At 35.5% G+C, this 27,912-nt stretch overlaps 1 protein-coding gene across 2 annotated transcripts in view; it reads left to right on the top strand.

The window, feature by feature from the left end:
- ADGRA1 (adhesion G protein-coupled receptor A1) overlaps positions 1-27,912 on the top strand; it is a 248,280-nt gene that overhangs the window by 79,020 nt on the left and 141,348 nt on the right. The window contains exons 3-5 of one of the 2 annotated variants that reach the window (XM_065746714.1): positions 14,562-14,633; positions 18,408-18,479; positions 27,545-27,616. In XM_065746714.1, the coding sequence (XP_065602786.1) occupies positions 14,562-14,633; positions 18,408-18,479; positions 27,545-27,616 (216 nt within the window). Of the gene's footprint in view, positions 1-14,561; positions 14,634-18,407; positions 18,480-27,544; positions 27,617-27,912 lie in introns of those variants that run through there. The other variant, XM_065746715.1, reaches the window with a different exon arrangement.

Here is a 27,912-nt window from a genome sequence, read left to right as displayed (position 1 = left end):
TTATGTCCATATAGGAACAGGGAAAAGATCTGTTAGGCAGTGCAGAAGAGCTCCAGACCTGACTGGGGCATTCTGGAGGCTTCTGTACAATAATTTTTTTGCTGTTCTTGTTCCTGGAAATGAGTTATTGGGCCAGGAGAACATAAGAACACTTCCAGTTCAAATCATATTGATTCAAATGCTGAAGTCGTTTTTATTACCATCCCCTGTATTTTATTTATATGCAAAGGGACAGATTTCTCAGTGTCATAGAATACATTATTTATTCATTTCTAGCCTTGTGATATTAGTCAATTAGTTTGTAGAAGACTGGTACTACCACAGCCTGTTAGAACATTAAGAATAAGACCTTAACCTGAGTGTTGACTAATGTAGCAGTTTTAGATGGATTGCAGTGTTACACCTGAAAGAACTCATGCCGAAGATGTAATCAAATTAAGAGTGTGGGAAATAAATCACAGGTAGAAATGAATTACTTCTGATATCTTGCCAAGAGGCAAAGTTTATATCCTATGCTAAAAATTATGCTCATACTCTCTCAGAACCTACTGGCTTATGGAAGTTACCTTTTTTGAATGACCTAACTTGGTTATTCTCTACATATGTAGGAACTACCTCAGAGAATGGTTTTAAATTTATGCCCCCCATATAATGTTGTTTTGCATCAGCCACTTAAGACATTACCCAGATTCAGAGGAATAATAACTGTTCAAGTAGTTCAACTCTACGTGAGAGTGGAGCCTTCATGTAGAAAGAGACAAAAACGAACCAACAATAACAAAAACCCATCAATATTTTTAATGTGTTTATTTAATAGCACTAGTCACTCACACAACACTTAAAAATCACTACAATGAATAGTTAAATACACCATAAATCTTGTATTTCATGCATAATAATCAGTATGTTGTCATCATCAATTGTAGAAAAAATCATACACAGTTGCAGGCAAAACTGAGAAATTTGATGATGAGTGATACTGGATTTTAACTTTTAGATTTTGACCTTGGTAACTGCCAAGCATTTATTTGTAGTAACATTTCCACAATTACTTTCATTTATTGACTGTACATGTTTTGGTAAATTATTTGTTTTTTAATTTCTTGAAAGCCATAGAATATATTGTGAGCTATCAGAAATAGCACAGGATAGTGTTAATATAACAGTAAAATAATATGGAGATCATTGGTGATTCGTGTTATGAAAACATATCAATATCTTTTATTTCAGAAAATTGGGGAAAGCTTATGTTAAGGCAAAGATAAAATTCTTTTTCTTGTGTATGTTCAATAAAAGATATATGCACATGCTTTTTTGATTTTTAATCTGCCAGTTTCAGAATCACAATACTTTTACCAAATGTTCCTTGAAAAAAATGCTTTTTTGTTAGTTTCTTTTTGCTATTTTGCTTACATGTTAGTTTCATTTCTCTTAAATATAAAAATGTGTAAGTAGTGTCTGCTCGTATGTATATTGCTTGGCAAGAAGGTCTTAACCCACTTAACGCTCATCAAGCTTGGATTGGCCTCTTAGCTTATCTCCCTGTTAGACGAACTATACAACAGCATTCAGAGTTGGTGGATGGGGCTCGGAGCACCTGATGGTGCTGTAGGTGTCCCTGTTCATTGCAGGAGAGTTGGACCAGATGCCTTTTGAATATCCCTTCCAGCTCAAATGATGCTACGATTTTCTTTCAACAATGGCAATCTTTTCATCTTTTTGATTGTGCTTGTAATTTCTTTCTTCAGGTGAAAACATAATTACGTAAGTATTGTGTTCGATTTGTGTAGTTCTTCATAATTGTGTTCAGGAGGAAATAATCTTTTCTTGATGTGAAAAATATGTATTGATGGATGAGCATGTAATCTGTGTGAAAAATGTTTTGTTAAATCATTAACACTAGGTTGTTTGTCTGTTGGATCAACGACCTTTTGATGGCAACAGAGATTTCACTGTGATAGTTCTTAATATTCTTCTTTTTCCATTAGGACAAGGAGCAACAGTTTTAAAGCAGCCTCTGTTTCACTTTGATATGAATAGATAAATTGTCAAAGCTGCCAGCAAGAATGCTTCCGTATTACAGGGTATGTTGCAAGCAACACTGCATGCAGTGTTCTTGCTGGTAAACACAAACTGCACATTTAGTGGTGCAGATCAGTTCTCATCCTTCAGCCAAATTTAATGAGCTGCAACACTGTGATGAGATCTTAGAGAATTGGGTTAATGCGCACTGAGTGGGAGACAGATAGGGGGGGGCATTTTTTCTGAGTTGCCCTTTCCCACCACTTATCAACAAAGGGGAAGGGATAAGAGTGGAATATATGCATAGCACATATTGTTCCAGAAAATACTGTCCTCCAGAATTAATTCTTTTTTAAATACTCTATGTGGGAAAGGAAATATGAAATCATATCTGACTTTATGCTACACATCTTTCTGAAATTGAGGAAGATTTCCTTGCCAAGTCTACCATGCATAATTTCTGAGGTATGTTGAATTGCAGTGTTATTTCTTAGAGATCTGAGCTGTGGTCCCAAGCACATACCTGAGCTCTCCGTGTTGAAAGAGAGCATGTGTCACATTAATTATGCACTCAGCTCCAGTTTTCTACTACTGTCTTGTTTGGTTTTTTACTTGCTGGTTTGAAGAGAAAGTTGGATCTAGTGCTGGCCTATTTTGAAGCTGTCTGAAAACAGCTAAAAAACAAGTTAAATCACAGCCAAATAGGTGGTAAATAATACATACAGCCCTTAAACAGAAAATTTAGCAGCTTGGTAGCAGAGGAAGTCACTAATGCTTCCATCAGCAGGAAGATACAGTGGACCTAGTGGCTCTCGGCACTGTCATGCATAGCATAAATATCTAGCTTTCTAAGTGTAATTCTTGTCTCTTCTTTAGAGGCTGGAGCTCAGTATGCAGTGAATGGGAGGAATTAGGTGTGTAAGGAGAGGATCCAAACCTGCCATTGTGTGGTGGGCCTAAACAGGCACTGTGTGGCTTACAAATATGCTAAGCTTTACATGATTTTTTTTTTCCTGTGCAACTCTTTGTGGGACTGGGATATTCAAATGAAGCCATTTGTTTTTATAGGCGTACACAATGTTTTATTTTCCAACCTGTCTGTAAGAGAAATAAATTTTGCTTTTGCTCTTTTCTTAGCAGCCTGCTGCTTAGAATATCTGCTTGGGGAGAGAAAGACTCATATTCAGCCCAAGCACATAGATACATCTGTGGGAAAGGTTGTAGCCAGGATGTGGGTCTGGCTGCAGTGGAACTGTGCCAATATGTAGTTGAGTGTTTAAGATTTATGTGGCCAGGAAGAGAAGTGGTCAAGTGCCAATGGTATTCCATCAACAAGGAGAAAATGGGTTTTGTTATAAACATTCATTTGATAATATACAGAAATACTCTTTTATGGGACAGGGGCTCTTGTCTGCTTCTTCATCTCCTTGTGCGTCTTAGATGTAGGTGTACCTCCCTTTTGGGGCAAGGACAGCACTGACGTCACGGCTTCCATTTTCCTAGCTATGGTTGTTAGGTTGTCATAGAAAAGATGGATGGCAGCACAACGTCACCAGAACTTTGAGGTACTGGGCTGTGTTTTGCATCTGTGACTGCACTGAGTATGCACTGTTAACTTGCCTAGCCCCACACGTTCCATCTGCAATTTCCAAAATGCTTTTGTAGGTGGTCAACTCTATTTCTGTGCATGGGGAAGTTGAAAAGTGAGAACTGAGGCACCTGCAGAAGCCATGTAGACATATGGGAGGTGCAAAGGGGGATGTGAGCTGCTCTCTGAGACTGAGTACCTGTGTTCCACTGAAGTTTGGCTTCAAAGTGCCTAAGTGCTTTTTTGGACCTGGGCCAGTACTTTCATTGTCATGCTTCTGGTGGCCAGTGAATATTACTCTGTGAGTTTGATATTCTTTGAGTATTTGAAAATGTGTAATGCAATTTCTGCCATTCAGGACAATTGATTGAAGGTGGGATTATCAGGTTCCGCTTTTTATTTCAGTAATGTTTGCCTTTCAGTTTGTGAATCTGTTACATTACGTGACTTGCCTACCAGTGTCCCTTCGTTATTTACTGATACTGCTAGTATAAACATAACAGATGTCTCAATATTGGCTAAATGAAAATAACCTACAAAGGAAGAATCAAGCCTCCAAAGAACAATATATGCAATATTTATTGAGTTCTCTGGCAGCTGCTGCTGATCCATTGACCTGAGTTATTTTCAGACATTCATAAAGTCAGAGTTCTTGGGGAAAAAGGATGAGTTTGAAATCTGGTATCAACCCTAGAGATTTGTTCACCAATAAATGAGATTCATAGTTATCTCTTAATAAAAGGGTCAAATTCTGCTATTTCACAGAGTCAGCTTTAGTTCACAGTTAGTGAAAATTTCTTCATTAGCATGAAGAGCTATTGATGGGGTTTCAACTGAGCATATTCAAGATTGTTGCGATTTTTTTCCAAGCTTAACAATAAAATGCTGCTTTGAAACAGCATTGTTTCCCTTTTAATAAATCTCTTATAAATGAAGAAATATTTTTATTTTTGCAACATGAGAAGGAAGAGAGCAGGGTCAGGTTTTGTTTTCTTGACAAGTGAAGTAGCCACTGAAGAGAAATGCTTTTGTTGAAGTCCAGTTGAGTTGTCGATGTACTTGAGTGCAAATTGCATACTACATAGTAAATATTTTTTCAATAAAAGAATATAATTTCATAATTCAAAGTTTCATAACAAATATCACATTGTTTTTTAAATTATCCATGGGTGAATGTTCTTCTGTTGGTTGTGTTTTTTCTGGCTTTGAAAAAGTACTCAGTTCCTACAGGAATCATGATCTGTGCAAACTTATCTCTTGCTTATCCTTATGAATATGTTTGGAATACCTGTTTAAATTTACTTGATTAGTAATTACATAATCATCAAGTTGGAATAGTTCACCATACCACTATAGGTTACTGGTGTAACTGTTGTTACCTTTGTGCAACTTTTATCTCTCACGTAAGCAAGGCATTGTTGAATTTATATAGTCATTTATATTACATTAATTAGACAATTTGTAAATGACCACACAAGAGATGAAGATTATTTTTGTTCAGTTAGAATGGCATTTGCAAGTCATGGTCACAACCTGCAATTCCATAATTTATTTTACTTCATAAAAACATTAAGAAGCTTTTAAAGTTTTTGACTAAAAGCAATTTAGTTCACAGTCTAGTTCCATGTTGTGTTTTGTGAATCAGTGCTGAAATCAGCACTTTAAAAAGGGAACTATTTTGTCAAAATATAAAATATCTTCAAAATGATTACAGTTGTTGTTCCACAAAGACAGAATTTTCAGAACATAACAAAGTCAGGAACTTCTGGTTGAAGTTCAGTGCATGGCCGTGTAAGTAATTGGAAATAAATCTGGGAAAAATCACCAGTGATTAAAAGTGAATGAGAAACAACCTTCTCTCATTTTCTATCAGACAAACTGTAGGCATGAATGAAAGGTCAGAATTTCACAGAATCAATTAGCTTGGAAAAGATCATCAGTCCAATCCCAACCCATCTTCATCATGCCCACTAAACAGTGTCCCTCAGTGTTCTATCTCCAGGTTCCTTGAACACCTCTGGGGATGGTGACTCCACCGCTTCACTGTGCAGCTTGTTCCAACAACTCACCATTCTTTCTTAGAAATAATTTTTCCTAATATCCAACATGACCCTCCCTTGGTGCAGCTTAGAACATTGTTTAATCCTATCTTATGACTGTCTATCCGTATCTAATGACTTCTGCTGTCAGGTTAGAATGAAAGGATTCTTTCCTAGGTTTCAATCTATGCTACAATTAAATATCATACTGGCTCTACTGGGTCAACTGTAACCCTATTCTACTCTAGAACAGTCTACTGATCAACTAATTTGGATATATTTCTTAGACGAAACAGTTATTATAAGGAACTATTTATGCATCTCTTAAATTGCAGATCTATAAAAATACCTGCCAGTGTTTCTGGAAAGTTTTGTCTGGACAACTGCTGTTAGATCATCATTTCAACAATTTGTAAATAGTGTATTACTTGTACAAAAGAACAAACTGGTGGATTGTATATTAAGATTATTTTTGCTGTAGCGCAGTCATGATTAGATTTACGATGGCATCTCACATCAGAAAAATTACATAACAATTTATATAAAACTCAATGTTAATGGTCAGAAATGACAGGAATGTAAATTAAGTTAGTTTATAGAGCTGTTTAAATCATGGATAGTATGTTAGCTGTGGTTTTGTTATTGTTTTTTTGGTTTTAATTTATGTAACATCTGAAGTTCAGCTGTATTTCAGGAGGTCACTTAGCTGAATTTATGAGCATCTCTAAGCTCCTGTTTCCCGTTAGGACCACAAATAGTCCAGCTAGCCTGATGTGCAGCCAGACATCTCAGCTCTGTGATATACTCATCTGACAGTTTATATAGTGCTGTCGTTAAGGTAACACATAATTTGTGTCAGATGCTGTCATTCTTAAAGAAGTTGTCTCAAGCACAGATTTATAGATACGTGTTAGAATAGCCACCATAAAGCACCTTTGCCGCCGCCAAAGTTTCTTCCCGCAAACTTGCAGTTATAGCAGCACTGAAACACATTAACTGTTTTTTTATTTAGTTGGGTTTTTTTTTTTGTTTGTATGTTTGTTTGTTTTTTCCCTCCAGTTTTGTTTCTTTAGTTTTCTTTTGTTGGGAAATAACTGTAGGCTTTGTCACATATGGACAAGATTCTGAGCTTTATAGTGAGATCTCTGCTGCTCATTTATCTCATTGGTATGCTTTTGTTCTTAGTATAGCACGCTTCCTATACTGCAAAGCACAGTCTTTAATTCATTTCCACAACTAACTGGAAACAAAATAACACAATAACGAACCAGTGTGGCACAGGCATGGAGGGAAAGATGGGACTGTGGCTCCCCAAAGCATCTGTTGGATTTCAGACATATGTTACTTCATGCCTGGATGAGGCTTTAACAAATGAAGTTAAATGTCTTTGGGACAGAATATTAAATTTGAGACAGAAAATTAAATGTCCTGGCCCAGCATCATTTCTGGGGTGCTAAAGAAGAGGCATTGTGAAGATGACAGAGGAAGAGATGCCATGGAGGAAGGCAGGAAGTAGCATGCTGGGAAAAGGGGTTCAGTGCCGTTTGCAATGAGGAGGATGGCAAAAGGAATTGGTGTCTGATTGATGAAATATGCTAGCATGGTTTGGCACTGCTTATCACCAGCGAAAACATTCCCCTTCTTTCTTTCCCCCCATCTTCTTTTCTGGAGTTGAAATTGTGCTTTCAAGTTGTGAAGTGGTGACTTCAGAGTTTGAAATTTATTCTAGGAATGTTCAGTACACATTGCTGGAATGAGTGCAGCATTAGAACGCAGAATAATAATTAGTCCATTGGAGTTCAAACCTTTCCCAGCCAGAAGTACTAATCTCTTCGTTCACTTTTTCACTTTCTCAGTATGTTTTACCTTTCATTTTGTCTGTGCAATTCATTTAAAGGAATAAAATGCATAGCAGTCCTGGTCAGGGCAGGTACGGAGGAGGCCTCGGGCTCTTTGCAGCCACAAGAGGCCCTTTGGTGCTGCCTGCAGGACAGTGCAGACCAAACTTTGTGTACCTGCACACCTTGGCATCTATTGTTTTAGCCCAGTGGAGTAATTCCATAGTTCCCATATCTCTGTTCTTGGGACCTTTTCCAGGAAAAAGACTATAGCTATAGTATAGTTGTGAATTTGAATGGTACTACCTGAAAATGGGCCAAGGAAAAATTAAATATTTTATTAGAAATTGTGTTTCATTTTGAACAATCAGTAACAAAATGCTAAGCTAAAATAATTCTTTGACTCCTCATTCCGGGTTCTGTTTAGTTGCTGCTGTATTTAAAATGGAACTAGAATTTATACTGGAAAAATTAATCCTTTAAAATATTTTCTACATACCTATGCAAAAATGTATCAACAAAAATTTAGCACCAAAAGTTTATTCTGTTTTACCTTCCATTTTCTCACTTTTCCTTTGATAATACTGCCCCTTCAGTTACAATACTCTGAGCTGTATAATCTGCTTCTATGGTTAATACCGTTAAAATGAAATACATAATATCATTCTGTGGGATGCTTTTGGAGAGCAAACTGCCATGAAGCCTGTCTGAAATTCTCTTCTGTTTTAGTTGCCGTTATTATAGACGCTGTTTAGCATTTTTAGGGTTGTTCCTAAATAATGAATAATTACCATGTTACTATAGCATGTTTGCTGTGAATGAGTCATCTTCCTTACATTTAAGAAAAAAAAAGGCAGTTACTTTTCTCTTGCTCTATAGGCCATTACTGCCATCATAATGACTGGTTTGGAACTTCCAGTCATTCCTTTGAGTGGCCAGCAGTTGTATGACTGTCCAGTCCTTAGGGTGTTTTGTTTTAGGCAATACAAATAGTAATGCTTGGATTAAAAAAGAAAATGATAGGAAAATGCATAATAAGGGAGAGCGCTACCACGCTAAACAGCCTAAAGACCGGCTAGCCTCTGAAAAGGCACAATTATTGTCCATGTTTGCGCTCATTGTCCTGTAAACTTAACTGCATTAGAACCATATTTTTTTCTGCTTCTGGAAAATAGATTAAATATCCACTATCTTTATTTAAACAAAAAAAGAAAACAAGACAGACAACAACAACAACAAAAAGACTGAACAAAGCAAACAGCAAACAAAGCTAGAGCTCTGGAGTTTCATAGGAGCACTGTGTGCGCTAGTTAATAGTGATACCTGCCTGTTTCTACTTTGTTTGGCCAGTAATGCAGTTGCCAGCAGTGGAAATGAAAATAAGCTTTGATAATATCAAGGCCATCAAAGTGTAACTGTTTTGACTGCAGAATATACACTAAATGTGATCTTTTATCATTGGCTACACCTCTTTCTCACCACTGTGATCACAATTGTGTTATAAAAGTGAATCTCTTAAATCAAGCAATACTGAGTCTGCATTCATTTACTGGGCAAAAGTGCTGTTTCATTTAGTTTGAGAATTTAACATGAGAAAGAAACGGAAGATGTGAGCTGATATTTTTTTTCTGTTGTTGTTTTTTCATAGTAATATGCAAAATGTGGAAAGTCAGTTGTATTTCATTGGTATTTGGCATCTGCTCAACAACTGATTGCTCTTCTCAGAGCTTTTTTGGAAAGTTTGCAGCACCATAATGACAGCTTTCTAAACACAGATGTCCTCTTGGTACAACCTATAATTTTTTATGAAAGATGTATCAATGTCAGAAATTTGAACGAAGTACTGGAATTAGTGGAACATTCTTGTTAGGAATAAGTATTGAAAATATCTACCATCTATCTATTGGAAGTTGGAGGAAGATCCGTCAGAGTCTGGAGGCGTAGACTTGGATGCAAAATGGCCAGTCTATCAGGATGTAGTGTAAAGGTGAATTGAGTCTTTTGCTAATGGACTGTGTACGCTTCAGCAATTTTCCCACTCTTTTATACTGTATAAGTGCATACAGTGAACTTGAGGCATCAAGAATCTCAAGGACACATTTAGGTAATTAGGAATTTGGCCATGGAAGATGTCTAATAGCTGAGATACTGGGAGTAACTTTTAAACATTCCTATAAAGACCCATTAGTAGCCTCTTCCTCTTGTTTTATCTACATCTCAGCAAAGCCAGCAGGAAATGAATATTTCAAACACAGTTTCCCCCTCCTTAATTCAGCTGCTTTTCTTAAGGTAACTCCTCTTAGATGTCCTAAGTCAGTAAAAATCAGTCCAAAGATTAATGAATGAGATGATAAAATCACAACAGCTTGTGACAACAGTAGTAAAAAATTTGTGATAATATTACTGAAAGAAATATCCCTGTTTTTACCACTGTTTGCGTACAGATACAAGTTATCTACGTCAAAAGAAAAATGCAGTGCCTAATTGTTATTACAATTCTGTAAGTTCAGACTAGTAAGGGAAAAGAAAATTGGCTGCAGTCATTTGAGATTTGTTTCTAATAACATGGTGCATTCTGTGTTTTTTTTCTATTCACATTTAGTTAAGATCAGGGTACCATGCAGTAAGTATCTCTTTCATCTCTAATAAAATTAGGGGGAGCATACTTTAATAAATATTGTAGTATTTTTTTCCACAGTTGTGCAGCCAAGATGTAAGTGCTGCAGTTATGGCTACAGCTGACTTCATGAATCCTCCATCTATCCGTAATTGTAAAAGGCACTTTGGTTTTGATTTATTTTCAGGTCATGCCACTGGATATATAGACCCACACCACTAATCACACGTCATTCAGATTCGAAATAGATACACTTAAAGTCAGAACACTCCATCAGAAATGATGCAAAACCATAAATGTTAGCTATAAAATTCTTTTTTTTTTTTTAAGCCTTAACTGTTGGTCACACTGTGATGATTCAATATTATGATACTGGGATTCTGTTCCTCATCTTTTACTTTTGGTTGATGATAAAATCACTTGTATGGAATACATGCATTCATATCTGTGTGTGTGGCCCAGACTCAGCTGAGCTTGGTGTGCCTTGGATCGTGACCTTTTGCCAAACCTCAGCAGTAGCTCTTGGGGAAAAAATGTAAACATACAACCAAATTTACCCTAGTTTCCTTATTTAGCTTAGTGAAAGTTGATACTCATTGTTGTAGGACTTCAATTAAAAAACTCTGCTGAATTAGAATGAGACACTAATTTAATATTTTAAGAATATTAATCTTGTAAAAAATATAAATGGAAAGAAAATTCTTCTAATGTAGAATTTGTATTGTAAGTGATTAACATTTTTGATTATTTTATTTTCATATTCTATTCACATTTTGGGCTTAAACAATACCGAGGAAGAAAACACCTATTTTGTTAGGCCAGAAGTATATGAAAATATTATGGAATAATACTAATTAGTAAGATTGTACCAGGATTGTGGCTAGTATAATCATCTACAATTTTCTGAGAATATCCATTCTCGAATGACCTTGCTAATTTAAGTGCAATTTTCAAAATAAAGAAAGCAGATGTCTTTGTTTGGGACAGCACAACCAATGGACTCATTTCCTTGGTCTGGCTCTACTAATACAGAACTGGACAATTTTATTCCTGTAGATGATAGTTTAGGATTAGGTTGTTTGTTCCTCTGTGGTTACAAGTTGTAGAGTAACAAGAGTTTCCATAAAATGGAGCATTAAATATTTCTGTAAATGGAAGACCTTTTGACTTCTCAGTTGGTTTGACTGGCGTTAAAACTCACCTGGAAACAGTTTGCCACTCTTCCTGATTCCTTTGTTTATTGTGAGCTTCTGATCATTTCCTACAACCAACAGTATCACTTCACCTAGTTACAACTTGCGGAGCATTTAATTGAGCTGGCAGTTAATGGAAAATGTGTATAATTGCTGTAAAGCTTAAAATTGTCAGTTACCCCTGCTTAAAATGTGGGTGTTTGCTCTGGATTATACTTCTAAGTTGTTTTTAGGTGGATTCCAGTATGAAGCATGAGATCTTAAGGCAGTGTAGATCCAAAAAATATATTGTGTTATGCCGTGGTTTTTTAATTTATTTATTTTGATTTGCTTGTTTGTCTTTTAAATTCTAAGAATTCAGAAGTTCAGATAATGAGGACAGTGTCCTTTATTTCTTTGCCATATGTGACCATCTCTGTAAAGTGAAGAACTCCCTTTAACCTGAGTAGTTATGAATTTAACACAATAGAAAGCGAAAGGATCTGCAGTTAATTCATGAGGATGGTATCAGTAGTGCAGCCTTGAGGAACCTAAGCTCTGGTGTTTGGTGTAAACAGAATGAGAGTAGACCAGATTTTTTGGTATGAATATTTGAAGGTTCTGAAAAAATGAAGCTTTGGCTTACCCATACAGTGGATAATGTTAAACCATTGAAGGAAAATACACTCCCATCATGTAATTTTTTACCAAAGATATTGAACTGTCTTTGCAAGTTGGTGCAACTCTGGAGAAGAGACTGATATAGTTTTGTATGAAGCTTTTTGTTTATGAGCAGGTGTGGAGAAAAAGCTTTTTCCAATTCCTATAGAGTTTTTTTATAATGGATGTCATCAACCGTATTTCATTTGTGGTAAAATCTGCAGCTGCCACTTTCATTCAAATCCTGCAGAAGACACCACGAGAGAGAAAACTGCTTTGTCTGGGTTAGGGAGTAGGGCAGAGTACCTGCAGGAAGATGGCTGTCATCTGTATTTCTCTCTGTTGTCTGTGGGGTTGTGCGCTCTGCTGTCGTGCTCCTAAGAACCATTGCAAGTAACAGCCTTGAGATTTGTGTTTCCGCCTTTGCTGTACTTGGTGATTTCCTGGAGGAAGAAAAGTTAGACGCAAGTCTAAAGCTGTCATAGCCTAAAGCATGCCTGAAGTTATCATAGGGCTTGCAGCCTTCCCACATATTGTCAGGTCATCATCAAGGTCCTTACCCAAGCATCACCCTTTTGGTGATGGCACCTTTTTTTACCTGTCTCCTGAACATACCCAATTCCCCTTCTTTCCTTGACTCTGGCTCATCCTGTTGTTTCCTTAAGACTGTGGAATTTTATGGGCTCTGACTCATTCCCTTTCTCAGGCAAGGTAGCTACAGCTGTGTCTCTGTATGGCACACTAACAGGGAAAAGGGAACACGTCTGGCTTTTGTGCTTTCTGCTGGCTTAGCACTCAGTGAGGGTCAATCGTTGCTCAGGGAAGTAGGACTGACGTGCTATGTAATGCATGTGCTTAAACTAGGTATATGTATAGCTGTGTACGTATATGCACGTATTCTGGCATCACTGTTTAGAAGTTACATCAGTACTAGAAAAGCATAATAGTATATTTTCAGTATTTCCTTAGAATATTCTTTGTATTCACGTTGAACTCAAATTAACCTATTTTACTGACTTATTTTATGAATAAATAATGGTTTATTAGTGAAAAGAACAAACGAAGCAACGAAATTTTGACAAATCTAAATGAAGCTAAGATAAAGTATGAAACTGAACCACTGTTTTTTGGAGAGACGTGGCTAAAATGTTATCTCAGTTGTTTCATAGATTTATGAATCGTTGCTGAAGTTTAAGTATTTAATCATACTGTTAATAAGTATAAATAAACTACCTGCATTTCAGAAAGACTCAAAACGCAGCTTATTGTTTTCTCTCAGTTTTAAAACTTCAGGTTCCTTCCTACCTCCCTCCTTTTTTGTTTTATGGTGTCACAAAATGAGGTACAGTACATAGATTGCCTGCTGTGCTTCTATAGCTCTGCATTTCTAATATGCAAGACAAGACTTCTTGTACATAAGTAATCATGATGCAGGCTGGAAGCTCAACTTGACCTTTATGAGTCAGAGATCTTGAGTTGGGACGTACCACTCATAAGCATCACCACTAAAACAAAATGGATGTGAGGCACAAGTTTTTGGAAAGACATTCAAAAGACCTGGAAAAAATTACTGTAAAATACAAAATTTGGTTGAGAAACAATTTGGCGTTCAAATTAAAATATGTCATATTATGAGCTAAACATTTGGAATAAAATCTCACCCTATTGAGAGGGCAATCCCACTTTGTTGAACCAAGATTTAACTCAGTGTACGTTTTATTTGCAGTAGAATTAAGAGTCATAAATGAGGTGGCTCCTACTGCCGTCATTTGGCAGAGGTCAAGCAAAATTGGTACATGCTGGAAGTGGCCAATCTGAGACACAGTACTGATATTATTTCATACCAGCCATTTCCTAGGAATTGTAAATTTTCAGAAGATGAACAGTGACTGTGCAAGAATTTGCAGCGTTCACCTCCTAGGACTGCTTGTCTAATTGAATTGAAGGCATTTCCTCAGTGTTCACGTCATGGAGAGGCCTGAGACAACTCCATAGTAAATCTCTGTGGGGACTGAGTAGGGAGCAGTGTCATGGCCCTGAGCACTGTGCCAAGAGCAGATGAGATTACTAATGCCAGTAATATCTTTATCTGCATGACAATTGATCCTCTGGATGTCACCAACTACAAAATGAAGGACCTATCTGCCAAAGATGAGAAATTATTTGTATATCAGGAGAGAAACCTGACCTGTCTGTTTTTGTATCACATGACATCTGCTTTGCCTACATTACATGGAAATGAGAAATGTATTAAATATAAAGGGCTCTCCACAATGAATAAGCAAACTAACTCTTGGTTTGCTGACTATTTTATTCACTCATTGATTAAAAAATTTTTCCTGGGGCAAGGATGGTTGGTGAGCTTGTTTTTAAAATTACAAATAAGAGAATAATTAAAACAGGTGTATATTTTTAAATCTAATATCAACTTCATAATTTACAGAAATATGGTTCTATAAATTGCAAAAGTTGTAATTGTTTTGGTGTTGCAATTTGAAAGAAATTACATTTTTTTATTGAAGACAAATTAAGGTTAGAATTGCATTACATTATCATTCCTCTTCTTTAGCAATTGTACAATACAGAAAGTGATAATTAATTGTTCCTTCTCTTATGTCTTTCTAGAGATCTGAAGAATAATTTGATTAGCACGATTGAGCCAGGGGCCTTCCATGGACTTTCAGAGCTGAAGCGCCTGTAAGTATTAATTCCATTTGAATTATTCTGAAAATTGTGTTTGTATCAACAGTTTGTATCCTTGGGCAACGCACGTATGCCACCAAGCAATAGTAGCACGAGGACTTTTGCTGAAGAATGAAGTTTCACACTGTACTTTTTACATTTACAGTCCTTTTCTTTTTCTTTTTCTTTTTTCTTTTCCTTTTTCCTTTTTCTCCCCCTGTTCTTTTTTCCTATTTATGTATACATTTGCTTTCCAATAAGTGCCTCCAAAAGTGCATCTACAAAGTTCAAAAACACACCAAATTATTGACTTAGCAGACAGTGAATTGCTTTAGACGTTTATCAGGAAAAAAAAACAAAACAAACAAACAAAAACAAAAAACAGAGGGGTTTAAATAAGTGTAAATGTTTTATGCTATGCTAAGTTGTTGTTTTTTCATTATGCATGGTTTACTTCCTTTTATCACAAGGCAGGTCTGTGAAATAAGTTTGTAGAATGCAGAGGTTTTTTTATCTTTCAGAACTTGTCTACAATTTTCTTAGCTCTTGCCTTGACTCTGCTGGATATTATTTTTATTTTTAACCTTTAATTTTCTATTATTTATTTATTAAGGAAAGAATAATTCTGCAATTTGTCCCATCTATCATTCTTCAATTTGTCTGTCTGCAAATCTTCTCAGAGTACTTTCAGTACTGACTGGTTTCTAAAGTACATTTGTAAAATGGTAGAAATATCAAAATTACTACAGTTCTACAAGAGGGGCTTTTTTCTTTTAGTTAAGAAGGGTTACAGACCCACTTTCAATCTTCACAATCTTAAACCTCTCTTAAAAGTTTTCCAAGTGACAGCATCTAAATGGCCATGTACAGCAAAACAGCCATCAGCACGTGCCTGAGGTCTGCCTGGCATTGTGCACACTGTCTCATGTGAAGAGACCTGTGAGAAAACAAGAATTATTTTAGGAGAATGAGAAGATTTGGATGAGGATGAATGCAAAGGCAGAAAAAAGTTATTTTCTTTCTGCCTTTTTGCTCTGAAGTTGAATCTCTAATTGAACCATGTAAGTAAAAGTTTCCATCTCTGATCACATAGCTAACAATGTTTTCTGACACCAATCAGTAACTTTTAGTTTGTTTGGTTACAAAGCCAGTGACATAGTACTTATAAAGTCAGAGTAGCATATGCATTTTTAATACAAACAAAAACAAAGTTGATGCTTTTGTGATTACTGCATTTAGGGATAAAACAATGAAATTATCAAAATGAGTGCTAATTATTGCTTTGGCCATGTATTCTAATAACACAACCCTGACCTCTGGTGGGAAAAACGGGAAGCCTATTCATGTCCTGGGCTGCACACTGGAAAACTTAGGCAGGTGAAACTTAGCTCAGCTGCCAGAGAGAAGTCCAAGAAGATCAAATCATTTGGTGTTAGGAAAAATGAGAAGAAATGACTCTTCAGTAAATAAGGACTGTCAATGTTAGGATTTCTTGGGGTAAAGCTCAAAAATACCCCTTGTTTCTGACATGAGCACGTAACAGTGGGTGCCATTAAGAGAAAGTGAGTTGATTAATTACTGTCTTGTAAAGTTTAATACCAATGTGTATAACTCGTGGTAAGAAAATCTCTGCAGTCTTTAGCTCTTCAAGTATTGGGTAGCAGACAGCTGAGCAAAAGCAATAAATACTATAAACTCCTGTTGAATGCTGAATACTGTCATTACTTTAAGGCTGTGCTTTATATTCATATCTTATTTCATGTTCTGTAGTTGGTGTAAAATGAGCAATTGCAGGAGATACAACTATGTCAAGACAGGCAGATAAATGGCAGGCTGTCAACATCAAAATGTTTTCTGAAAATGATTTGCAGAAATTTTCTAATTTGTATTCAAATGAAAAATTGAATTATTTTCAAGGGTTTACTTAAAAAGGGACACAGAAAACTGATGAAAATTGAAAATTTATGAAGCACTTGAATTATGACACTTGGTTATTCAACAGAGGAGAGTTTTGCTTTCCCTCACATCAATTTTACGTCAACATTATTAAGGGAAATATCTTACTCCTGAAAAGGAACACCAGCTTTGTACATTATGAATTGAATAACACCTAACATAATATGTATTAGTCTGGAGGAATGTGTAGAAAACTATCTTTTTGCCTTAAAAAAAAAGATTTTATAGTACAGACATTTCAGCCACATACATCTTACGATGAAAATAATACTGATAAAAACCTTCAGAAAAGGGTGGGTAACTTTTTGCTTTGTTGAAAATACCATTTTACAACACTTTTTGAGAAATATGTATTTGTTTTGATTAGTTTATGTGAAGTTTAGTTTTGCTGCTCAAATTATGTTCCACATTGTGATACATTTTATTCTGTACGTGTTCAGACTTTTCACAGGCTGAAATAAAGCATTACCCAACTTAAGAATTCTGAGTGGGTTCTTTACTGTTTACTTCTTTAAGTGAAGGATACATGTGAGTAAGTGGATATTTGTTGCATTTTAAGAGTTTGTAGCTTTCATTAGGAAAATTTAGAGATTAACAGCTAATTTGCAATTATTGCACTGTATTGTTCTGCAGGCTATTTTCTTCACCTGTTGCCTACTTTATATCCCTGATCAGCATTTAAGAAGTATTTCCACAGTGATACAATATTTCATCATTTAATTACATAAGAATATATTCTTTGTCTGAATGGAGAAGACTTTGCAGTGAATTCTAAAGACATTGCCTTCACATTCTAGCAGATTTGGTCTGACTCCATGAAAGCGACTAGATTTATCAGACTCATTCATCTCTATTCCCCTGCTTTGATTATTTTTGTGTGTTCTTGTGATGAGAGAAAAATATTGTTGCACAATACAACAAATAACTTAGAAGGCTACTGATTCTATAACAAAAATATATTCAGGTAAATTTTAACATCTTTATAGACATTTAATCCTTTAAAATACTTAGATTACTGCAGTTATATTAAAATAAAAAGTTGAGAAAAAGGAAAAGTGTAGTCAAGGATGAAAATCAAATATTGGAAAATTAAATGGTGTTTCAGAATATTCCCAAGAGCAGAATTCCCACTGTTATCACAACGTGATTGTTTTTACCTCCTTTTGCCTCCTACCTAAAATGATTCTATGCATTTTGTTGTATGTGTGTATTGTAGAGAAAGCACCCACTCCTCTTTCTGCAGACAGCAGTTATAGAACATAGTGCTTTGTAATATCTGTACTCTAAAGCAGTCACAGTATTGCTCTTGGAAGAGCTTTTGTAGTACTAATCAGGAATGAACTTCTTCCTGGCTAAAAAATTAACTATTCTCTGGTTTCTGTGATTTCTTCAACAAGAGAGAATGTTACCGATGAGGTGATACATCAGTAAACAGTAAAAAGTGTCGATCTTGTCTGACTGTTGCATGCAAGAAAGTTAAGAATGTACTGTGTTTTTCAGCTTGTGCTAGTAAATATGATAAAGATTTGTTATTTTGAAGATAAGTTTTGCTTTATTTGCTATATGCTATAAAATTTTAATGCAATTACTATGAATTGCAGTGTGGTATGTTTAAGTGTGGAATATTGCTTTATCACCTATATATAAAGTTGTGAAAGCTGTTTACTTCAGTCCTGTTTCTGAAGAAAGCTTTATTTCTCACTTTTATGTCTCCTTGAGCATTAAAATTAAAGAGTCTGTATGTGATTATCTGGGTGTATGTATAAATAACACAGAATTAATGTTTCACTTCTGTGGTTTTTTTTATTTTTTTGTTTTCCTTTTTCTTTTCAGGGATCTTTCAAATAACAGAATTGGTTGCCTAACACCAGAAATGTTTGTTGGACTTAACAGTCTTCACAAATTGTGAGTATAATACTCCTCTTGTTTTAAGTAGGAGAAAATCTGAACTATTATCCTCCCCAGTATAAGAAAGACAGGGATCTCTTGGAAAGAGTCCAGCGCAGGGCCACAAAGATGGTGAAGGGCCTGGAGGATCTCCACTATGAAGAAAGGCTGAGTGAACTGGGTCTCTTTAGCCTTGAGAAAAGAAGACTGAGAGGGGACCTGATCCAGATTTATAAATATCTGAGGTGTGGGGTGCAAAGTGGCAAGGCCAGGCTCTTTTCAGAAGTGTGTGGAGACAGGACAAGGGGGAACGGACAGAAACTGCAGCACAGGGAGGTTCTGCACGAATGTGCACAAGAACCTCTTTACGGTGAGGGTGACAGAGCACTGGCACAGGCTGCACAGTGGGGTTGTGGAATTTCCTTCTCTATAGATATTCAGGACCTGCCTGGACGCCTACCTGTGCGACCTGGTGTAGGGAACCTGCTTTGGCAGGGGGGTTGGACTCGATGGTCTCTAGAGGTCCCTTTCAACCCCTGTGATTCTATGATTCTATTACATGACTTACTTGAATGCAGTTAGTAATAAGCTTCCATTATATCAAAATTAATTTCATATATTCTTACTGTAAAAATGAAAAAATCTCTTCTGAGCCCTTAATTGTGATAACTTTACATTTGAAAGATTATGGTTCTATTTTCAAATGTATTGTTTATCAAAACTCCAAATAATTAAAATGAACATGCAATTTTTGCATTGGAAAGATGCTGAATGTGACATTTCTATTTGTATGTCTTGCAAACAAATAAATATCAAACACCCAAATTATGATTCATAAAGATGGTTTCTTATTTTGGTTAGAAAATGGATACACTGCTCTTCTGATCCACTGGAAATCAATTATGATTTTATAGCTTTTTTTGGTGGTGTCGTTTCTAAGATGTGTTACAGAAAAATGTGAAGATCTAGGATAAACGTGTAAAGTATCATTTAAATTTAGAGCTCCAAAGTAGAACCAATTGCTTGAGAAATTTGAAATTTAGACTGTCCACTGAAGGTGCTGTGTTATAAATATCAATTTTATGGTACTTTCTCAGTCGTTAGTCTGTTTTGTACAATTGCACTGGAACATGATCCAGAGAGTAAAGTAATCTAGTTGCATACCCTTATGTCTTACAGTTTGTTGGATCCATGCTTTTTCAGGCAGTTAGAGAAGAAGCACTCAGAAAACAATAGATTATGATAGTACAGCTGGGATGTTCAATTTCAGAGAGAATCAGATGAATCTGAAAGGGATAAAATGTGTGATGGCCAGGTCTACTGGAGATACTATGTTTATCATGGCCTGAGAGGCAAAGGTTTATTTTGAGTAACTACAGAAGCAATGGAGAGGGTTCCTTGGCAGCACAGTAAAATGCCAAATGAAATTTAATGGAGGTATATAATAAGTGGTGTAAGGAAGAACAAAAGAAGTCAGTTCTGGGCTAACAATTAAAATTCAGGACATTTGATTGGAAATGATAGTGGATAATGTCATGAAAACAACTGCTCATTTCTCAGTATCACTTAAAAAAAAAAAAAGAAAATATTATTAAAGGAAGAGAGAACAAATCAGAGAACATATATAAGTAGTTGCATTTTTTACTTTGGAAAGTCTGGTGAGAGGTGCAGCACTAGAAATGAATAAGTTGCCTGCAACTTTCCTGGCTGGGAAAGGGACAGTTGAGAAGAAGGGAAGTATGATACAAGACTCTAATAATCTGAATAACAAAATAGAGACAGACAGCAACCTATTTTTCATCATCTCTGGCAGTACAGAAACCAGAGGATACTGAGAGAAAATACTGCGAGGCAAATTGAAAAAAAGCAAACCAAAAGAAAAATTTCTTGTCATTATTTTTTAACAAAAGACAAAGCTGTGGAAAACCTTGTTGCAGGATGCTGTTAAAATTTTACATGAATTCAAGGGGCTATGGACAATGTTATAAAAGAGAAATCCCTGCAGGATTACTGAATTCATAAAAACCTGGTATTTTTCAGGAAATTCTTGAGCTTCAGATATTTGGAGGTCAGAATAAATGGAGAAAACAGTATTTTGTTCCACACTTATCAGTGTATCTTGTATTGGGACACCAGGGAAATCTTTCTAGAAAGATCTGCCAGGAGGTCAAAATGATGCTGGACAAAAGTCCCAGATTTGGCATGCTTATTCATCACATTACTGAGAGTAACTGTGCCAGATCTCCTCAGATGTAAACAAATGTAAAATAAAACAATGGAAGGAGCCTTGATAGCAAGTTGCCCACTCCTTTTTCCGTCTCAGGTATGTGTCAGATTGGCTAAGGCCAACCCACCCTTGGGGGCTGCTGGATTTCTTTTTGTTGTGTTCAGTGAATGTGATTATGACTTTAAAGTCAGATTTCCATGGAAGATAGGTTTAATTCAAAGCGGTGAATTCTTCATGAGAACATGAGCAACCTCAACAGAAACTGTTCAAATAAATGCTGTCATGGGAAAAAGTCTAAAAATCTTATTCATAAATGTTCTAAACCATTTTAACTGCTAAATTTCAATCTTGTGAATATAAGAATCAGAAATGAATTCGTAGTGAGTTTTCAGCATTTGTTCTGTGGCAGTGTTTGGCTGTATTTACCCTTTCTTCTGAAGACCAGGAATAGAGTGGCAGTCTATCTCTTCATCATTCATCTTCCATTCACGGGTCAAGACCCGTGCTGGAGATGTCAGAAAGAAACATGTATCCGTGGTAAAAGCTCAGTAGTTACCAAGCTGAACCAACCAAAGTGCTACTTTGGTAAAACAAGTTTCCATATCCCTGCTCCCTCCTGAAATCTAACTCTGACCCTTCCACCGTGCTTACAGATTTTTTCGGAGCATGCAGATGCAGAGAAAGTCTCAGTTTCCTGTACTTTATGACTATCAGTGTTTTTTCTTGCCTCTAGTCTTTTTATGCATCCTAGGTAAATAGTTATCTTTTCCTCAATATGAGGCTAAATTTTATTTCCAAGTGATTGTAGACTCAGCACTTTCTGCACTGTTTTACTCCATGGCTCCAGTTTATGGCTGAAATTTGGATGATACCTTTCTTAATTAAGATTCTCAAGAGAAATTCTTGTTGCACTTTTTACTTTGGTTCTCTTAATGTTGACTAGACTTGGTTTTGTTATTACCCTATTTTGTTTTTATGTTCTTACATTTCTGAGCCAAAATCATTAGAGAAATCACTAAATAGAAGACTGCTTCTGCATAACACTAGCAACATCTCACTCCCCTCCCTTCTGTCCTGCCTATTAGCTTATAGCGTTGCACGATAAATGTACTTAGTCCCAGTTTCTTTATTTCTATGAGGATTCTTCTTTATGGATGTTATGTCCATCTGTCAGTGCAAGAAAGAATGATTAATGTAGACCTGTTAGCTTGACCTCACTTGTATTTGAAGCAGTTACCGACTGAGTTCTGAAAGAAAGAAAAATAGGAAAATTGTTGGCAACTTGTAAAAGATGAAAGAAAAAAACCAATATGCTTTTCCTCAGGATTTCTGGTGTAAGCAAGTAAAAAAAAAAAGCAGTGGTTTTTTACAGAAAAGTAAAAATATTTATTAATTTTAGTTATATCAAACATGATATTCTATCAGAAGGAAAAAAGGCAAAATTTATGCCATGTGTTTTCATGTTACTATGTCTAGCATAGAAGGCCTCTATCTGCCCAGATATTTCCATGTTCTAACTACTTTTGCAGTTTAATAGTCATTCTGAAGGTGATCTTAGGAAACATCATTTCTAGAGTCTAATGAACATTTTCCACAAAACACATAAAAACACATAATATAAACCAGATGACCAACATCACTGAAAAGACAGAAACAGTTGCAATTAAATATATTCAGTCTGCATATGTCTGCTCTTTCTTTACTACTTATTTGTACTAAGAGTTGTTTAGTGCAGTAAACCACCTTGTTTTAGTAGATTTTCCAAGAAGTAACTTCATTTTTGAGTAGTTCCTCTATGCTTTCTGGCTTTTTGCTAGCATTTTCTGTTTATTATCTCTTTGATCTTTTGATCATCTTTGATCTTAAAAAAAAAAAAACCTCAAGATTTAGTTATTGATTCAATTTTTGTCCTCCATTTTTCTTATTTGGGTTTTAAATCCCCTTTCTTCAGCTGATTATATTGTTGAGGTCATCGTGCATGCCAGTTCATGTACTTCAATAATTCCTCTCCTGTTTATTATTTTTCTATTATTATTACTTCAGAAGTCTGCCTTCTGGAAGTCAGAGGTCTAATCATAGGTTTGACAAAGTTTCTTTTTTATCTCAAGTAAATCGTTCATGATTGCTGTATCAAAATTTATGACCTTATCTTTTATACATAGTGTCATCTTTAACAAACCAGAGTAAAAAGCAGCATTACTCTTGTTGAGTTGTTGTTGATTATATTGTGCCACTACCGTTGCAGTCAAGAGGAATGAGTCCCTACCATTCATCAAATGACTTGCTCCTCTATCTCAGAAATCTGATTAATGACATAATTATTAATAATTATTTGAGTTGGTAATCTCAATTTGCCTTGGATTTAAGAACTAATGTTTTTTGTTGTTGTTGTGTTTTTTTTTTTTTTTTTTTTTGCAACCTGCTGCTTTAAGCCTAACACTTTCTAGCTTTTTTTTTTCCCCTTGGACTTTTTTACACCAAATCTTCCAGAATCAAACTGTTTCAACATATAAATTATAATACGTCTAGTGATACCTGTGAATCATGTTTTCTTGTCATTTCAGGAGTATATTCTCTGAAAATGATATGGAGTGGCATTTACTTAATATAACTTAAATGTACGGAATTGTACTAAAGAAAAGATGACAAATTCTTAAACAGTAAACTGATTTAATAACCATCAATTGTGGGCGAGATTATCAGCGAAGTGATATAAAGATAAATATGTATATAGACATTGATTTATGCAGTTGTTGACTGTGTTAATTAGAGCTCTTCTGCACTATAGCAGAGATGAAGTACAGAAGGATCTTTGCAGGCTGTTATCAAAGCCAGTAGGGAGAGCCATGAGTCCACTGGAAAGAGCAAAGGACATAAATCTTTATGCACCTTCTGTGAATTACAGAGATGAAGCTTTCTGGTCCTGTTTATGAACACAAATACTGGGTGAAACAAAATAACGCAGTGTTTCAATTGTTTTTGGCTTTGTAAAATAAAATCTGGGAATAAAAGCAAAAAAATCAACTCTAGGACTGAATCAACATAGAACATTTCATCAAATGATGTGATGAATATATCTAAGCTCAGTAGGATAAATATATTTAAACATATTTCTCTGAAATGAATGATGAAATTTGTCTATCTTTCAGTGATCATGCAAAGATTCTTCAAAGGGTTTAATGATTTCATGCAGACTATTCTGAACAGGACAACCTGATCAGAAGGGTTCTTGAATTTATATTTAAAAAATAATATTTGATAGAGTCATTAAATATTGTTTTGAAAACATAATCACATACGATATCCAAATAGAATCATTCATGTAGAAAAAAAAGTCTCAGACTGTGGTCAGGATGTTTATTTTAGTGAATTGGAATTGAATTTGAAATTACTAATGAAATCTAAAATTTCCCATAGCTCTCAAAATCACTCCAGCCAGTGAATTGTGATTATGTTCCTTGAGACTGATCTAATTTTTACACCTTCTTGGATCTGATGATTTGTACTTGAAGAATGATTTCAAAATGCTTTCACATCGTATGACAGATGTATCTGACAGTGCCTCAGACAGCATAAGAGAAGATTTATTGGCTTCTAAGATATTAGCTTAACTTTTTTGACTTAATATCTCATCCTTCAACTGTGTTTATGCTGTGCTGAGGTGCACGTTATAAGTAGGAGTGACATAATTGAATGCAACAAAACTTCCAGATCTCCTTCGGCCCTCAGTAGCCGTTTCAGTGCTTTGCTCTGGAATGATGTATGCAAATATACTTTTGGTAGATAATGGATTAGCCATCCATATTAATACTATTTATACTTAATTTAAATATCAAGAGCTGTGGAATACTGGGGAGATGGTGCCACTGTACTGATAGAACGGATTCGTCTTAATGGTCCCCATGAGTTAGTCCTTCAGGTTTGGCAATGTTGCAGCATTAATACCTATTTCAACAGGCAGCTATTGCTTCCTTTAGGAAGTTCCAGGCAGACTTTCCTCTTTACTTTCAACTGTGATTAAAGTACATCTGATTTATTTGTCATCCTGCCTCTGAATCATTACCACCAACTAGCTTTATGATAATATTATACCATGAATTCTTGTGTGACTTTGTTGCTGTCATTGAAGAAACTGTTCCCTATGTATGGAACCAGAGATGAAGTAAAAAAACAGTATAATATAGTGAATCATGAAGACCCAGACCCCATACTGAGAAAGCATGCTCCAGAGCTTGTCCTCTCTCTGTCTGTGCTGTAGTTCTTTACTTCTTCTATCAAGTCTTTTTTGCACAGAAGAAGAATGTTGCCTTTCATTCAGCTTCTGCTTTCTAAGATTCCTCATAAAAGTGAAACATAATTCATGTTCATATACTTTGCTTCCACCTGTACTTTGCCTCAAATCAGTCCTTTGAGATGCATTTGGCTGTTTTATGGCATTTGTTATTTATATTAAAGCTTTCAACGAAAGTGTTTTATTTCTGTAAAAGCATAGGGTACTTGGAATATAAAAAAACAAGTGCAGGACCCTGAACATAAAGCTAAAATGTTTTACCTCTGGTGTAACAGCACACGTTTCTGTTAATGGAATAAGTTAATGGCATAGTAAGTGCTATCAGCTTTAGAGTGAATGAATTTGTTATGTTTGAAATGTTTGGAAACTAGGTGATGGAGATGTTTTAAGAACAAATTTCCTTTCAAGTCAAGCTAGAGTAGGTTTTTAGGATATCTAAAATGGTGGAATTTCACAACACTGTGGATATAGAGATATTTTAATATAGGATATAAGTGTCATATGAGCCAACAGAACGAGGCATCTGCAGCATGCTGCAGACATCTAGCTCAGAAGTGCTCGGTTATTTAATAATGCTTCAGAATGCTTTGTTAGCAAAGAGGCTATTACCAGTGTTGGGGAGATTCAGTCTTCTATATTGTGCTTCTCGGCTATAGAAATTTGTGTTTTATGCAGCACCATAAACATGATAGTGGCTTGCTAGTTAGCAGTAGTAATGTGGGAATTTCTAGTCAGATTATTGGCTGCATATGAAAGAATATAAAAACTGTCCTGCTGGCTCTGTGCCAACTTCTGAACTGTTGGGAAATCAATTCTTACAGCACTTAACAAAAACATGTATTTCTCAAAATAAAAAGTTACAAAAAAATCTGTGTAAAGGACATATTAGGAATTTTTAGGTTAATGTGAGATAATTCTGGCTAGATATCTCAGTGGGCTTGCTAGGACCTATGCAAACTAAATAGATTCATCAGACATAGAATGGGTATCTTCAGCTTGTGAATAGGAACTTTCTGTTTGCTGAATGCTGCTACATTAGCTGTGGAAATGATTTATTTTTTTCCTTGCTTTCTAAGATACTGACCAGAAATAAAGCCTTCCTTTGGTCCAAACAGAATTACTAAACTTAGGTGTTGATGTTCTGTTTATTTTTCTGCATGTAATCTGGTAACTATTTAAGAGAAAATGGAATTTGCATCAGATTGGACATGTTGCCACATTGCAGTAGGCTAAGGAAGAGAAAAAGAAATCTGTGTGTTTCTGCTGCCGTCCATCCATGGCTAGGCAGATTACTTTTGCTGTCTTTCAGTTCAGCCTGATTGTTCTCTCAGCAACAAGGCACTACAGTGTCTCCTTTCTTACTGGTGAGGCTTCTTCTGGTCTTCTTAGGTGTAAATGTCAGGGTTATTGCTTTCTCTTCTAGTCCTTTTAAGGTCCCAGTTCACTGAACTGCTTCAGCATATGCCTAGCCAGGGCTTACATCCAATAAGAATGAGTAGGTCCATTTAATTTTAAGTAAAGAGGCTACCTTATATATACCCACTTTCAAGGCAAATCTGAAAGTCTTTCCATTTCCAAGAGCCTAGTGCTTTGACTGTATTAAAGGTTCACTGTTAAACAAAATGCTCGCAATGGCCTCAGTTGTATCAACATATCTTACTGTCACTCGGTATAATGAGAAATAATTTCACTTAACTTTGCTGAGACAGTTATTTTTCTCTATTAGTAGAGTTTTGCTTTAAGCTACCATGAAATTTTGAATTGTTCAAAGCTTTTTTTTTTTTTGATTGCTGAAAAATGACTTTTGTTCCAAGAATTGCCGAGAATACAAAAATAAGATTAATTGTTTCAAGAAGGCTCTACAACTTACTTAATTTTACTGGTACTTAAAAAAGACAGCATTATTTGATATTAAGCATTTATTTTTTTTTTATATTCCTAAGATGCTGATACAACAGTAATATTGAATGGGGAAATGTTAAATTGCATCTGTATGCAAGTATTCAGCTTAACCCATTCAGATATCAAGACAAAAAATATAGTAACACTGTAGTTAAAATGAAAATGGCCTTAAGAATGTAAGGATAGGGAAGACCTGTTTATTTAAAGTCTTTTGCAATAAAAACATTTACTTTGAAAACTCACTTCTATTTAAATAAAATGCTTCAATTCATCTGAGCACTATTAAATTGAGGCTTTTATTTGTTTATCTTAAAGTAGTATTCTATGTATACAGTAAAATTTAAACATAGGTCGCAGTGTCAATTCACTATGTGAACATTTGCATTGAAATTCTATTATTATTTCCATTAAATATCTCCAGATCCTTCTGTTTCTTAGATGGAATGAATTGTATGTGCACCTGCTGTGAAAGTAAAATAAGTGTATGATTTTATTTTAATATGGTTGTCATTTACAGAAAGTGAATATACAAATTTAAGTATGTCTGTGTTGTGGTCAGGAAATCACAATTTTTAAATTAGCACTTTGGAAAAAAAAATGAAAATAAAATTTTTATATAGTGTGCATTTGCTATACCAGTAATTTACTTTTTTTTTTCCCTAGGAATTTGTCAGGAAATATTTTTTCTAGTCTCATGAGTGGACTCTTTTCTGAGCTGCTAGCTCTGAAAGCACTGTAAGTATGATTCCTTCCCTTCTGAAAGAGTCATGAAAAACACTGCAATAAACATAGCATCGTTGAACTCAAACCAAATTATTTCAATCAGTATGTTAGATACGTAAAATACACAGTATTTTGTTACCAATGTCTGTGTGCTGAGAACCTGACATGGCTCCAGACAAGCCCACACACGCAATCCTGAACGGCATCCCTGCTTATTCTTTTCTTTTTTATGATTTTACCCCTTTCCATGTTTGCTTGCTTTACATCATGTGATAACTGTGAATACATAAAAGCACTTGTACTAAATA

Source organism: Cyrtonyx montezumae, unplaced genomic scaffold (genome assembly GCF_038088225.1).
Source record: "Cyrtonyx montezumae isolate F1298 unplaced genomic scaffold, pur_monq_1.0 scaffold_4, whole genome shotgun sequence".
In the NCBI taxonomy this organism is placed as follows: Eukaryota; Metazoa; Chordata; class Aves; order Galliformes; family Odontophoridae; genus Cyrtonyx; species Cyrtonyx montezumae.
The sequence above is the reverse complement of the archived record's forward strand: the minus strand, read 5'-3'. Positions and strand labels throughout refer to the sequence as shown.